The 15,928-nt window shown below is 42.6% G+C and overlaps 1 protein-coding gene across 4 annotated transcripts in view; it reads right to left on the bottom strand.

Annotated features, from left to right (window-relative positions):
• Positions 1 to 15,928, bottom strand: part of unm_sa1614 (un-named sa1614) — a 93,133-nt gene that overhangs the window by 59,002 nt on the left and 18,203 nt on the right. For 3 of the 4 annotated variants that reach the window (XM_045223963.1, XM_045223964.1, XM_045223966.1), the window contains exons 2-10: positions 11,230 to 11,302; positions 8,120 to 8,265; positions 6,459 to 6,533; positions 6,292 to 6,341; positions 5,217 to 5,346; positions 4,743 to 4,828; positions 3,862 to 3,937; positions 2,579 to 2,665; positions 2,310 to 2,318 (exon numbers count right to left, since the gene is read on the bottom strand). In XM_045223963.1, coding sequence (XP_045079898.1) covers positions 2,310 to 2,318; positions 2,579 to 2,665; positions 3,862 to 3,937; positions 4,743 to 4,828; positions 5,217 to 5,346; positions 6,292 to 6,341; positions 6,459 to 6,533; positions 8,120 to 8,265; positions 11,230 to 11,302 — 732 coding nt within the window. The remainder of the gene's footprint in view (positions 1 to 2,309; positions 2,319 to 2,578; positions 2,666 to 3,861; positions 3,938 to 4,742; positions 4,829 to 5,216; positions 5,347 to 6,291; positions 6,342 to 6,458; positions 6,534 to 8,119; positions 8,266 to 11,229; positions 11,303 to 15,928) is intronic. The other variant, XM_045223965.1, reaches the window with a different exon arrangement.

Below are 15,928 nucleotides of genomic sequence, written 5' to 3'. Positions count from 1 at the left end.
TACAGCAACTGAAATAACTACAACACTTAACAAAGAGTTGCAGTTAGTTTCGGAATGGGTGGCAAGGAATAAGTTAGTCCTGAATATTTCCGAAACGTAAAGCATTGTATTTGGGTCAATTCATTCACTAAACCCTAAACCTCAACTACATCTCGTAATGAATAATGTGGAAATTGAGCAAGTTGAGGTGTCTAAACTGCTTGGAGTAACCCTGGATTGTAGACTGTCATGGTCAAAGCATATTGACACAACAGTAGCTAAGATGGGGAGAAGTATGTCCATAATTAAGCGCTGCTCTGCCTTCTTAACAACACTATCAACAAGGCAGGTCCTACAGGCCCTAGTTTTGTCGCACCTAGACTACTGTTCAGTAGTGTGGTCAGGTGCCACAAAGAGGGACTTGGGAAAATTGCAGTTGGCTCAAAACAGGGCAGCACGGCTGGCCCTTAAAAGTAAATGGAGAGCTAACATTAATGACATGCATGTCAGTCTCTCCTGGCTCAGAGTGGAAGAGAGATTGACTTCATCACTGCTTGTTTTGTAAGAGGTGTGGACAAGCTGAATGTACCGAGCTGGAATACTGGCACACAGCTTGGACACCCATGCATACCCCACAAGACATGCTACCAGAGGTCTCTTCACAAGCCCAGAACAGACTATGGGAGGCGCACAGTACTTTTTTTTTATTTTAATTATTTTTTTTGGGGGGGGGGGAGCACTTGGCAGCAGCTAATGGGGATCCCTAATTAATACAAACAAATACAAATGACAAAGCAAAAACAGGTTTTTAGAAATGTTTGCACATTTATAAAAAATTAAAAACAGAAATACCTTATTTACACAAACATTCAGACCATTTGCTATGAGACTCGAAATTGAGCTCAGGTGCATCCTGTTTCCATTGATCATCCTTGAAGCGTTTCTACAACTTGATTGGAGTCCACCTGTGGTAAATTCAATTGTTTGGACATGATTTGGAACGGCACACACCTGTCTATATAAGGTCCCACAGCTGACAGTGCATGTCTGAGCAAAGACCAAGCCATGAGGTCGAAGGAATTGTCCGTAGAACTCAGAGACAGGATTGTGTCAAGGCACATATCTGGGGAAGGCTACCAAAAAAATTCTGCAGCATTGAAGGTCCCCAAGAACACAGTGGCATCCATCATTCTTCAATGGAAGAATTTTGGAACTACCAAGACTCTTCATAGAGCTGGCCACCCGGCCAAACTGAGCAATCGGGGGAGAGGGGCCTTGGTAAGGAGGAACCCAATGGTCACTGACAGAGCTCCGGAGTTCCTGTGTGGAGATGGGATAAAACTTCCAGAAGGACAACCATCTCTGCAGCACTCCACCAATCAGGCCTTTTTGGTACAGTGCCCAGATGGAAGCCACTCCTCAGTAAAATGCACATGACAGCCCACTAGGAGTTTGCCAAAAGGCACCTAAAGACTCTCCGACCATGAGAAACAAAATTCTCTGGTCTGATGAAACCAAGATTGAATTATTTGGCCTCAATGCAAAACATCACGTCTGGAGGAAAACTGGCACTATCCCTACGGTGAAGCATGGTGGTGGCAGCATCATGCTGTGGAGATGTTTTTCAGCGGCAGGGACTGGGAGACTAGTCAGGATCGAGGGAAAGATGAACGGAGAAAGTACAGAGAGCTCCTGCTCCAGAGCGCTCAGGACCTCAGTCTGGTTCACCTTCCAACAGGACAACGACCCAAAGCACAGAGCCAAGACAACGCAGGAGTGGCTTCGGGACAAGTCTCTGAATGTCCTTGAGTGGCCCAGCCAGAGCCTGGACTTGAACCCGATCGAACATCTCTGGAGAGACCTGAAAATAGCTGTGCAGCAACACTCCCCATCCAACCTGACTTGAGAGGATCTGCAGAGAAAAATGGGAGAAACTCCCCAAATACAGGTGTGCCAAGCTTGTAGCGTCATACCCAAGAAGACTCGAGGCTGTAATCGCTGCCAAAAGTGCTTCAACAAAGTACTGAGTAAAAGGGTCTGAATACTTAGGTAAATGTCATATTTCTGTTTTTTTATTTATACATTTGCATAAATGTCTAAACACCTGTTTTTGCTTTGTCATTATGGGGTATTGTGTGTAGATTAATGAGGGGGGGGGGGGAAACAATTCAATACATTTTAGAATAAGGCTGTAACGTAACAAAATGTGGAAAAGGTCAAGGGGTCTGAATACTTTCCGAATGCACTGTATTTACAGCTTTATTGTTATAACTTTATTTTTTTATCACATGCAAGTACCGTACATATCAAGCATATCAAATTCAACTTACTCTCCTTGACTGAACGATTTGCAGGATTGAAATAAAACCACAATGTTAATACTTCACTATAATGAATTACATCATCCACATTTAGTGAGATGTTACTCACCCCATATGAGCATGGAAGAGAAATGCTTTACTCAAGAAGTATTTCAAAAATATATTTTACTCTTAAAAAAAACTAAAATGTCAAATTTTGAACATAGACAGGCACATTTTGAATTTCAATCAAACCTGTGTGTGTGTGTGTGTGTGTGTGTTTGTGTGTGTGTCCTCACCTCTTTGAGCTCAGGCTGCAGTGAGGGCCGGAGCTGGTCTCTGAGAGAGCAGAGTTGTCTCTTCTCCTCGTCCTGTCTGTGTTTGATCTGGACAGAGAGAGCACATTCAATAATACCCTCATCATCACCTCCCAACACACACACACACACCCACACATACTCCACTCACCCCTCGCATCCTTTCCCTCCAAACACATTCCAGGTCGCACAAATTGATTTTGATGTCTTAACGCAGCCATTCACACAATCTCAATTTTAATAGTATCGTTGAACATTAGATTGCTATTGACTCAGCATTGCAGAAATGTGGAGCATATAAATCTCCCTTTAATACCCACTGGTTGTGAACATTTATGAAATCAACTCATTGCTTAAACCTATCCAAACGTTTCAGGTCTACAGCAGTGTTTAGGGGGTAGGAGCTAGAGACTAGGGGTAAAACATTTGTAATTCAGCACAAGGCAATCCGCCAATACAGGTGTTCCGACAGCAAAAGTCCTCATAGCCCTTCACCGTGCACTCTGCAGGATAGGGAAGTCATAAACGGAGCACATTTGGTCGTTTACTGGATCACTATGCTTTATATGAACACCCATTGTGCAGTGTCTACTCTGATGGATTTGATCCAGTCGGTTGTTGATCAAAGGCTGTGCTGCCTGTGTGAGCTGTAGGGTGGGGAGAGTGTTCAGAATGCAGATGACCCGCTTCAGGCACATGTGTAAGTTTGCTGCCCATAGGGCAGCTGTGGATGGCTCTCTGAATAGAGCTGTAGCGGTTCGAGGCTAACTGAGCTGATTATCTCCATCTACTCTAGTTGTGAGCACAAGGCTAATGGCTAACAGCGTGGGCTGTTTATCTCAATAGAATCTTAATGGAACCCAACAGCTGGGAGAGAGGACAGTCACTGACTACTGATGACAGGAATAAAACATTTAACAGTTCAGACTACATTTAGTATCTGGTTTCTGGAGAGAATCATTACATTTGTTCAAGGCGGTTTTGTATCAAAACTGAAATCAATCAATCAGTTGTGTGGGGGATGGTTGCAACAGAAAAGCAAAACCGCAGGTGATTGCAAATGGCTGCTGGTTTGAGGAGCTCATTCTGAGACTGCAGTAGGTGGAGTTTGTGGTGAATGTCACCTTTTCAAGTTGCCATTTGATCGAACACCAGAATGTGAAGGGCTCATTTGTGAAAGAGACCGTGGTCTCAGCATACTCCCTACTTAAATAAAGGTTCAATCAAACGAATCAGACACACAGACATTGTGGAATGCCACTCACAGTGCCCAGCGTTCCTGTGAGCTCATCAATATACTGCTTGAGCTTCTCGGTGGCCACCAGGCACTCCTGAAAGAAACTGACAAAAGGAAATATCAGTTTATTGCCGCATTAGAAGCAGAAGGTGCGTGAGACTGAGTGAGTGAGTGTTTGGGTGTGTTGCAGGATGGGCTAGCATGTTTCCTGACTCTTTTCACATATGATGGTGCATGGCGGTCATAGAGGGGAGGGGGCAGTCAGTCAAAGGGGATATTGTGTTTAACATCTGATGTCTTTGGCACATGCAATTGGAGCTCTACTGAAAGATGAAAATGACTTCTATAATAGGCTGGTGCTCATCTGGTTATCTGTATATGATCATGCCGTCAAACTGCTACTGCATGACCCTCAGGCAAATCTAGAACCGCAACCATTATGTAAACTCATTTCGCAAGCACTTATCTTGTTCAAAAGCACTTTTTAATAATCACCCTTTACTCAATATAATGCATCAATACGGCTTTTATCAACCCTCTGGAGTCTAAGCCTGAATTTCCCCAATTCCACTCCTACATGTTTTATTATATCATCATCTATATAAAACATGAAAGTGTTATGCATTTTCTAAAACACTTAGGGCTAGCACTGTCATACAGTATGTGTGTGGGAGGGGCATTATTTCCATATTTCAATAAGATATCCAGTCATATGCTTTAAAAAGTTATTGGATTTTCCAGTCCTTACAGTACAGTAAACAATGACTCCACTCCCCCCATTGTTTTTACCACCTAAGGTTCTCCTTTCGCTCAGTAAACCTCAGAGCAACAGAGAAACACACTCACGTTTAGCTGAGATGTTCATTTTTCCCCCTAACTTTTAGTTAGACAGAGACCACATTGCCTTACTTGCACTGGGAGTGATAGTGCTTGATGAGATTCTGAAGCAGGTCGACACCTTTCTTAGTCTTGATTTCGTTCACTTTGATGAGGTACTACAAGAAACACATAGAGGAGAAGCAAACGGTTTTATGGTTGAGTTATTCATCAATGTGTCCATCGAGCAATCATTAAAAGCAAGGCTGTGCATTCACGTCACTGAATGGACAAAGACACAAAGGCAATATCACAAGTCATTCATTCATGATTTAAACGGAGAAACTACAGATTCCAATGGAAGACCTTGGAGCTATTCAGAAAGGTTTCATCTCTAAAACTATGTCATTACGGGATAAGAGGTCAACCTTGAGGTAACACCCCATTCTCAGGAGGCCCAAATGTTGGCCAAAGCTCTAAGCCAGAACTGTTAATCAGATGTCAAAGCTTTGAAACTCCCCCATAGAATTTGAATAAGAATCACTCTATACAGTAGATCTCACTCACCTCACACATCTGTAGCTGGAACATCCTGCGCTCCTTCTCCAGCTCCTCTGCGATCTCTCCCCCGCTCACCTCTGTGCGCACCATGCCGTACTGCTTGGCCAGCTCCCGCTTCTCCTTCTCGATCTTGGTGCTGAGGGATACAATATAACACTAGTTCATCTCAGGTCAGTCAGAGATAAACACACTGGTACCGCTCATTATGGTTGGTTGATTCATACAGCTGAGAGAATTGGACAAAATTGCTATTCTATATGTTTTCGATCATACCATAGGGAAGAATGGGATATTGATAAGGGATACTGAATGTATTTCACATGATGACTACTATTAACGCAAAAAAAATAATATGAATGGTAAATCATTATCTAAGGATCAGGGAGGAGCTTCTTAGTATGAGTTGTAAAGGGTGCTGGGCTGTCAATGTTTTTAATACAGTATTTGTGGTCATTCGCATCGAATATCACAAGATTGGATTCAGGCCTTGGGGAAAACAAGTCTGTGGGGAGCTTGAACAAGAATGGCTTGTAGTAAAAGCATATAGAGAATCATTGAAATGATGCACGGCTCAACCACTGTTTCCAGTACAGGGGATGTGAATGTGGTGTCAAGGGCAGCTGTGCCTCTGACCCTGTTATTGGGAACAGACACACAGACTAACCCACCATGGACAAATTGCCCCACTGAAAACAGCCCCACAGTGTACAGTAATTCAAAGCTGGTTGCTATGACACTTAAAACCTTATTTAAACAGGAACAGATCCATTTCGTATTGTTGGTGGAGAATGTGAGGATATAACTTCTGTCTCTTGGACCAAATTTGTGACATGAACAATAACTATTGCACCACAAATCAAAACAATACCCTCCACCCCATTGGCCTGGCAATCAACCAGCTGGTTGTTTCTGATTAATTAAAACAGCTATACAGAATAAAAAAAGCAGCATTATTTCAGTTGACTGTTGGAAGTATGAATGCAATGCATCATTTGGCACTGGTGTGAAATTTTTAAAGCCAGGTAAAATCATTACGTTCCCTCACCAGGACCATTTAGCTGTTGGGCAGATGTACACTCACAATTTATTTTCATAGTCCCTCCATGCTTTGTCAAACGGCTTTTTCAAATCCTGAGGGAGAAGAGAACAGAAAATGTGCATGATTTTAGAGAGTGGTCATCACAGATATGCAATTCGACAAAGATATTTGAGCGAGGCAAGATCAGCTATTTGACATTTTAGACTTACCCCTTTGACCTCTTTCAGGTCTCCTTTTACTAGAGAATCCAGGAAGAAGTTGATGTTGTGCAGCATGCTCTTTAACTGAAGGGAAGACACACAGTTGTGGTGGGTTACAATACGCACAATGTCAGACTGTCACTGAGGAGCTTTGATGTACACTACCGGTCAAAAGCCTTAGAACACCTAATCATTCAAGGGTTTTTCTTTATTTTTTATTATTTTCTACATTGTAGAATAATAGTGAAGACATCAAAACACATATGGAATCATGTAGTAACCAAGACAGTGTTAAACAAATCAAAATATATTTTATATTTGAGATTCTTCAAATAGCCACCCTTTGCCTTGATGACAGCTTTGCACACTCTTGGCATTCTCTCAACCAGCTTCACCTGGAAGGCTTTTCCAACAGTCTTGAAGGAGTTCCCACATATGCTGAGCACTTGTTGGCTGCTTTTCCTTCACTCTGCAGTCCGTCTCATCCCAAACCATCTCAACTTGGTTGAGGTCGGGGGATTGTGGAGGCCAGGTCATCTGATGCAGCACTCAATCACTCCTTCTTGGTCAAATAGCCCTTACACAGCCTAGAGGTGTGTTGGGTCATTGTCCTATTGAAAAACAAACGAGAATCCCACTAAACCCAAACCAGATGGGATGGCCATGCTGGTTAAGTGTGCCTTGAATTCTAAATAAATCACAGAAAGTATCACCAGCAAAGCACCCCCACACCATAACACCTCCTCCTCCATGCTTTACGGTGGGAAATACACATGCAGAGATAATCCGTTCACCCACACCGCGTCTCACAAAGACACAGCGGTTGGAAACACAAATCTCAAATTTGGACTCCAGACGAAAGGACATATTTCCACCGGTCTAATGTCCATTGCTTGTGTTTCTTGGCCCAAGCAAGTCTCTTCTTCTTATTTGTGTCCTTTAGTAGTGGTTTGCAGCAATTCGACCATGAAGGCCTGATTCACGCAGTCTCCTCTGAACAGTTGATGTTGAGATGTGTCTGTTCCTTGAACTCTGTGAAGCATTTATTTGGGCTGCAATTTCCTAGGCTGGTAACTCTGGGTCTTCCATTCCTGTGGCGGTCCTCATGAGAGCCAGTTTCATCACAGCGCTTGATGGTTTTTGCAACAGCACTTGAAGAAACTTTCAAAGTTCTTGAAATGTTCCATATTGACTGACCTTCATGTCCTAAAGTAATAATAATAATATTGACTTGGTCTTTTACCAAATAGGGCTATCTTCTGTATACCCCCCTACCTTCTCACAACACAACTGATTGGCTCAAACGCGTTAAGGAAAGAAATTCCACAAATGAACTTTTAAGAAGGCACACCTGTTAATTGAAATGCATTCCAGGTGACTACCCCATGAAGCTGGTTGAGAGAATGCCAAGAGTGTGCAAAGCTGTCATCAAGGCAAAGGGTGGCTATTTGAAGAATCTCAAATATAAAATATATTTTGATTTGTTTAACACTTTTTTGGTCACTACATTATGTCTTATTTCATAGTTTTGATGTCTTCATTATTATTCTACAATGAGAAAAACCCTTGAATGAGTAGGTGTTCTAAAGCTTTTGACCGGTAGACACAACAGAAGCACATTCTAATTGATCGTTTTTTCATACTCTCGAAAGCAACTCTCTCTCTCTTACCAAGTTCTTTATTGGCGTCAGCAGCTCTTTGGAAAATTCAGCAAACTTCGTGAAGGCAGAGGCCACTTCCTTCTCTCCATTGGAGCGGAAATTCACAGCCAGTTTCTCCATGGAACTGATGTACAGCTCCAGATGGGAGATATGGTCTACAGGGGGAAAGGGACGATACATTTACGGATGTTCGCAAGCACACATACATAACAGCAGACAACACTGATCAAGTGAAACCTGTCAACAACAGGCCCACATGTGTCCTACATGGTACTCTAGGTAATAGCTACCATTTTTGCTACAGATCTTGGATAATATGTGCTATTATATGTAGATCAGGTAGAATAATAGGCACAATTGTTTTGCAGTGTTCTCCAGTTCTATTAAAATGTACCAAACAAAATGATCTGCTGTGGGTTTTCTTCATTATGAATTTAACCAGGTAAGCCAGTTGAGAACAAGTTCTCATTTACAACTGCGACCTGGCCAAGATAAAGCAAAGCAGTGCCATAAATACAACAACACAGAGTTACATATGGAATAAACAAAAAGAAAACATACAGTCAATAACACAATAGAAATCTATATACAGTGTGTGCAAATGTAGTAAGTTATGGAGTTAAGGCAATTAACAGGCCATAGTGCAAAATAATTACAATTTAGTATTAACACTGGGGTGATAGATGTGCAGAAGATGATGTGCAAATAGAGATACTGGGGTGCAAATGAGCAAAATAAATAACAATGTAAATAACAATATGGGGATGAGGTAGTTGGGTAGGCTAATTACAGATGGGCTGTGTACAGGTGCAGTGATTGGTAAGCTGCTCTGACAACTGATGCTTAAAGTTAGTGAGGGAGATGAGTGTCTCCAGCTTCAGAGAATTTTGCAGTTCTTTCCAGTCATTTGCAGCAGAGAACTGGAAGGAATGGCGGCCAAAGGCGGTGTTGGCTTTGGGGATGACCAGTGAGATATACAGTGGGGAGAACAAGTATTTGATACACTGACGATTTTGCAGGTTTTCCTACTTACAAAGCATGTAGAGGTCTGTCATTTTTATCATAGGTACACTTCAACTGTGAGAGACGGAATCTAAAACAAAAATCCAGAAAATCACATTGTATGATTTTTAAGTAATTAATTTGCATGTTATTGCATGACATAAGTATTTGATCACCTACCAACCAGTAAGAATTCCGGCTTTCACAGACGTGTTAGTTATTCTTTAAGAAGCCCTCCTGTTCTCCACTCATTACCTGTATTAACTGCACCTGTTTGAACTCGTTACCTGTATAAAAGATACCTGTCTACACACTCAATCAAACAAACTCCAACCTCTCCACAATGGCCAAGACCAGAGAGCTGTGTAAGGACATCAGGGATAAAATTGTAGACCTGCACAAGGCTGGGATGGGCTACAGGACAATAGGCAAGCAGCTTGGTGAGAAGGCAACAGCTGTTGGCGCAATAATTAGAAAATGGAAGAAGTTCAAGATGACGGTCAATCACCCTCGGTCTGGGGCTCCATGCAAGATCTCACCTCGTGGGGCATCAATGATCATGAGGAAGGTGAGGGATCAGCCCAGAACTACACGGCAGGACCTGGTCAATGACCTGAAGAGAGCTGGGACGACAGTCTCAAAGAAAACCATTAGTAACACACTACGCCGTCATGGATCAAAATCATGCAGCGCACGCAAGGTCCCCCTGCTCAAGCCAGCGCATATCCAGGCCCGTCTGAAGTTTGCCAATGACCATCTGGATGATCCAGAGGAGGAATGGGAGAAGGTCCTGTGGTCTGATGAGACAAAAATAGAGCTTTTTGGTCTAAACTCCACTCGCCGTGTTTGGAGGAAGAAGAAGGATGAGTACAACCCCAAGAACACCATCCCAACCGTGAAGCATGGAGGTGGAAACTTCATTCTTTGGGGATGCTTTTCTGCAAAGGGGACAGGACGACTGCACCGTATTGAGGGGAGGATGGATGGGGCCATGTATCGCGAGATCTTGGCCAACAACCTCCTTCCCCCAGTAAGAGCATTGAAGATGGGTCGTGGCTGGGTCTTCCAGCATGACAACGACCTGAAACACACAGCCAGGGCAACTAAGGAGTGGCTCCGTAAGAAGCATCTCAAGGTCCTGGAGTGGCCTAGCCAGTCTCCAGACCTGAACCCAATAGAAAATCTTTGGAGGGAGCTGAAAGTCCGTATTGCCCAGCGACAGCCCCAAAACCTGAAGGATCTGGAGAAGGTCTGTATGGAGGAGTGGGCCAAAATCCCTGCTGCAGAGTGTGCAAACCTGGTCAAGACCTATAGGAAACGTATGATCTCTGTAATTGCAAACAAAGGTTTCTGTACCAAATATTAAGTTCTGCTTTTCTGATGTATCAAATACTTATGTCATGCAAATTAATTACTTAAAAATCATACAATGTGATTTTCTGGATTTTTGTTTTAGATTCCGTCTCTCACAGTTGAAGTGTACCGATGATAAAAATGACAGACCTCTACATGCTTTGTAAGTAGGAAAACCTGCAAAATCGGCATTGTTTCAAATACTTGTTCTCCCCACTGTACAAATGGGGTAAAAAATAAATAAATACAACAGAAAATATATATATACAGTGTGTGCAAATGTAGCAAGTTATGGAGGTAAGGCAATAAATAGGCTATAGTGCAAAATAATTACAATTAGTATTAACACTGGAATGATAGATGTGCAAGAGATGATGTACAAATAGAGATACTGGGGTGCAAATGAGCAAGGAGTGAAGGAGGCTTTGTTGCGAAATAGGAAGCCAATTCTAGATTTAACTTTGGATTGGAGATGCTTAATGTGAGTCTGGAAGGAGAGTTTACGGTCTAACCAGACACCTAGGTATTTGTACTTGTCCACATATTCTAAGTCAGACCCGCCGAGAGTAGTGATTCAAGTCGGGCAGGCGGGTGCAAGCAGCGTTCGATTGAAGAGCATGCATTTAGTTTTAATAGCGTTTAAGAGCAGTTGGAGGCCACGGAAGGAGTGTTGTATGGCATTGAAGCTCATTTGGAGGTTTGTTAACACAGTGTCCAATGAAGGGCCAGATGTATACAAAATGGTGTCGTGATTGTGATTTTACCTTGACCTGAAGCATGCTTGGCTTTAGCAGCCTTCTTCATTTTCTGCAAGACTGTTCTGTCACAATCCAAAGCCTGTAAAACATACACAGAATTGTATTTTATGTTTCTGAAAACAGTTCCAAATATGTTTTATGAGCAGTGCATGACCCTAGGATGGCAACAAATGAATTCTTAGTGGTTGTAATGGGCTTTCTCCATTCCGATTAGTTCTCAACCAAACTAGGCTAAAACTGACAATGAAGTAGTCCAATTTGTAGAACTTTCATTTATTTAGCACTGTATCAAAATATCATTATGATGGTATTGTAAAAATCCATACCGGTATGTGTATCCATACTGGTATACCTTTAGGGGCAGTTTCCCGGACACAGATTAAGATTAGTTTTAGACTAAAAAACATTTTAAATGGAGATTCTCTATTGAGCTTGCTTTTTAGTCCAGGACTAGGATTTATTCTGTGTCCGGGAAACCGTCCCTAAAGGTATAGTGCAAGATTTGGCAATTAAGCCCCTTTTCTACTTACCCATAGTCAGATGAGCTCATGGATACCATCTTTATGTCTCTGCATGCTTTGAAGGTAGTTTCGTGAGCATGCTAGCGGTAGATTTCCAGTCATTGCGCTAATGCTAGTTAGCAACGGTTCGTGAAACTACTGTCAACTTCATTCAAACTGCACGCAGAGATATACAAAAACGGTATCCATGAGTTCATCTGACTCAGGGTAAGTAGAAAATGGGCTTACTTGCCAAAATCTCGCACTATCCCTTTAAAATAAGATATAGCGCCCAGCCCTACAAGAATTCACTGCTCTTTTCCCCTTTTAACCATGAATTTCACCATATCACTATATATAAGCCCAACAATAAACCAGCGCAGCTAATCTGTGCATGGCTTGAAGATTGATGGCATCCGTATTCCCCAATCCCTGGGAAAAAAGTGGTGGCTGTGCAGAGGCTCGTGAACAGAAGGCTATGGTCAATGAAACATGTTTCTACCATTGCTTTTCTGCTCTACACAGCAAAATACAACCAATAAAAAAAGAGGCAATTTAACATGTCATAGCCTAATTCAGAAGACCAAACACATATTAGATTGTATTAGACTGGCCCAAACAAAAACATACACATGCACTAAGAATGTGACATAGTACGGTGTGTGTAGTATATTATTGTTTAAGATAAAACAATTCACCAAAAGACATGAGTCTGGCGGTGTGGCAAGATATTTACACTGCTCAAAAAAATTGAACACTAAAATAACACATCCTAGATCTGAATGAATGAAATAATCTTATTAAATACTTTTTTCTTTACATAGTTGAATGTGCTGACAACAAAATCACACAAAAATTATCAATGGAAATCAAATTTATCAACCCATGGAGGTCTGGATTTGATCCAACTTTGATGTAATGTCCTTAAAACAAGTCAAAATGAGGCTCAGTAGTGTGTGTGGCCTCCACGTGCCTGTATGACCTCCCTACAACGCCTGGGCATGCTCCTGATGAGGTGGCGGATGGTCTCCTGAGGGATCTCCTCCCAGACCTGGACTAAAGCATCCGCCAACTCCTGGACAGTCTGTGGTGCAACGTGGCGTTGGTGGATGGAGCGAGACATGATGTCCCAGATGTGCTCAATTGGATTCAGGTCTGGGGAACGGGCGGGCCAGTCCATAGCATCAATGCCTTCCTCTTGCAGGAACTGCTGACACACTCCAGCCACATGAAGTCTAGCATTGTCTTGCATTAGGAGGAACCCAGGGCCAACCGCACCAGCATATGGTCTCACAAGGGGTCTGAGGATCTCATCTCGGTACCTAATGGCAGTCAGGCTACCTCTGGCGAGCACATGGAGGGCTGTGCGGCCCCCCAAAGAAATGCCACACCACACCATGACTTACCCACCGCCAAACCGGTCATGCTGGAGGATGTTGCAGGCAGCAGAACGTTCTCCACGGCGTCTCCAGACTCTGTCACGTCTGTCACATGTGCTCAGTGTGAACCTGCTTTCATCTGTGAAGAGCACAGGGCGCCAGTGGCGAATTTGCCAATCTTGGTGTTCTCTGGCAAATGCCAAACATCCTGCACGGTGTTGGGCTGTAAGCACAACCCCCACCTGTGGACGTCGGGCCCTCATACCACCCTCATGGAGTCTGTTTCTGACCGTTTGAGCAGACACATGCACATTTGTGGCCTGCTGGAGGTCATTTTGCAGGGCTCTGGCAGTGCTCCTCCTGCTCCTCCTTGCACAAAGGCGGAGGTAGCAGTCCTGCTGCTGGGTTGTTGCCCTCCTACGGCCTCCTCCACGTCTCCTGATGCACTGGCCTGTCTCCTGGTAGCGCCTCCATGCTCTGGACACTACGCTGACAGACACAGCAAACCTTCTTGCCACAGCTCGCATTGATGTGCCATCCTGGATGAGCTGCACTACCTGAGCCACTTGTGTGGGTTGTAGACTCCGTCTCATGCTACCACTAGAGTGAAAGCACCGCCAGCATTCAAAAGTGACCAAAACATCAGCCAGGAAGCATAGGAACTTAGAAGTGGTCTGTGGTCACCACCTGCAAAACCAGTCCTTTATTGGGGGTGTCTTGCTAATTGCCTATAATTTTCACCTGTTGTCTATTCCATTTGCACCACAGCATGTGACATTTATTGTCAATCAGTGTTGCTTCCTAAGTGGACAGTTTGATTTCACAGAAGTGTGATTGACTTGGAGTTACATTGTGTTGTTTAAGTGTTCCCTTTATTTTTTTGAGCAGTGTATAAAGCCTTGTTTATACCTGGTGCTAACGTGCGTCCTTTGTCCTGATCTTATCGTTGCAACTACACATGGTAGTAAAATGTGTCTCTTACCTCTCCACTGTGTCCGCATTGTGACCATATATCCCGGTCCCTCCCTGTATGCAAATTATTTGACAGCAATTCCTTCAAAATAATATTTATTTATTTATTTTAAAGACACATATTGATTCCATAAGTCAATGGTGTCACCTTTTAATGATTTTAGAAGGTGGGGTAATGATTTAAATGGTTTCACTGTTCAGGTCTGTCTATACTCGTAAGACATCCAGGCATAATGTGTGTCTATAGACTACCTCCGGAGGTGATCAGAAAGATCTGCAGACTGACCAAGGGCTGCAGACTGACTAAGGGCTACTACATTAAGGTGTCTGTAATAAAATAAATGTGGCAAAATGTAATGTAGACATGCATATCTACAGCTTCCAAAATATTTTTTACAATGGTGGGGGAGTGCCAAGATGGAGACAAGGTGGCTTCGACACAGCGCCCCCTATCAGTCATCTAGTGTATATATATAAATCATTGGTCATCTTTTTTTTATTTTTGTCATTTAGCAGACGCTCTTATCCAGAGCAACTTACAGTTAGTGAGTGCATACATTTTCATACTGGCCCCCCGTGGGAATCGAACCCACAACCCTGGCATTGCAAACGCCATGCTCTACCAACTGAGCTACACGGGACTACTATTTTTAATGTAATTTTTATTTTATTGTATTTGTTTTTACATTTTTTTGTCATTTGGCAGACGCTCTTATCCAGAGCGACTTACAGGAGCAATTAGCGTTAAGTGCCTTGCTCAAGGGCACCGACAGATTTTTCACCTAGTCGGCTCAGGTATTAGAACCAGCGACCTTTCGGTTACTGGCACAACGCTCTTAACCACTAAGCTACCTGCCGTCATCTCTCAGCAGATATATATATATTAGGGCTGTCAAATGATAAAAAAATTTAATCAAATTAATCCGAATTTTCAGTGGATTAATCATGATTAATCACTATTTGCAATTACACCTGAATCCTAACCATTTTTTTTCTGAAATGCATACCAAAAGATAAATAACAGGACACAGATACATAATTTTCATATTATGTCTGTTTATTAACACAGCCAAATAATGGTGTTTTAAATCAAGCTGAAACATACTACACACCATAATATTTGTCTTTGTAATGTTCCATCACTTCCTCTTTGGCATTCCTCTTAACCAGGATGTACAATTTACAGTATTCAATTGAACAGAAAGCAATAAATGTAGTCAAATCATAACAGTGACCTACCACATTTTTGCACAATTTGAGTCATCTGTGGAAAAAAACATTTTCAATAAAACTTTTAAATCAAACCAAAGAACAATCTTTTACCTTTTCCTCCATTCTTTAATCCAGTTGCTCAAAAATCCAGTTGCTAACTACTATAACATGTTGCACTGAAACTGGTCTTTTTGTTTGAACATCACCTTTCAAATCTACTGAGCTTCATCATCTTTCAGCCAGTTGCTGAGGCAAACTAACTTGTTCACATTTTCTGAAAGTAAAGCTGACCTTTTCTTGTTCACAATGTGACCTGCAACTGAGAAAAGTCGTTCACAGGGAACAGTGGTTGCAGGAGTGGCTAGATATTTGTGAGCTAGTGAGGCCAGCTTCTCATGGGCTCCTGAATGAGATGCCCACCACCTCAAGGGGCAGTCCTCCAATTTAATGGTGGGCTCTGCTCTGTACCTCTGTATGGCAGGTTGGACCTCTTCATCTTCTGATTCTGAATCTGAGCCCATTTGCAGAAGGCTGATTTTCTTCCTGGGTGGCCCATCATCATGTGTCTGTGAAGACCTTCTGGGTGATTCTTGTTGCAGCATCCCTTCAAGTGTGGTCCACACCTCTTCCCTGTCTGTCTTG

The sequence above is a fragment of the Coregonus clupeaformis genome, chromosome 12, assembly GCF_020615455.1.
Source record: "Coregonus clupeaformis isolate EN_2021a chromosome 12, ASM2061545v1, whole genome shotgun sequence".
Taxonomy (NCBI): domain Eukaryota; kingdom Metazoa; phylum Chordata; class Actinopteri; order Salmoniformes; family Salmonidae; genus Coregonus; species Coregonus clupeaformis.
This window is presented reverse-complemented; position numbering and strand designations above follow the sequence as displayed.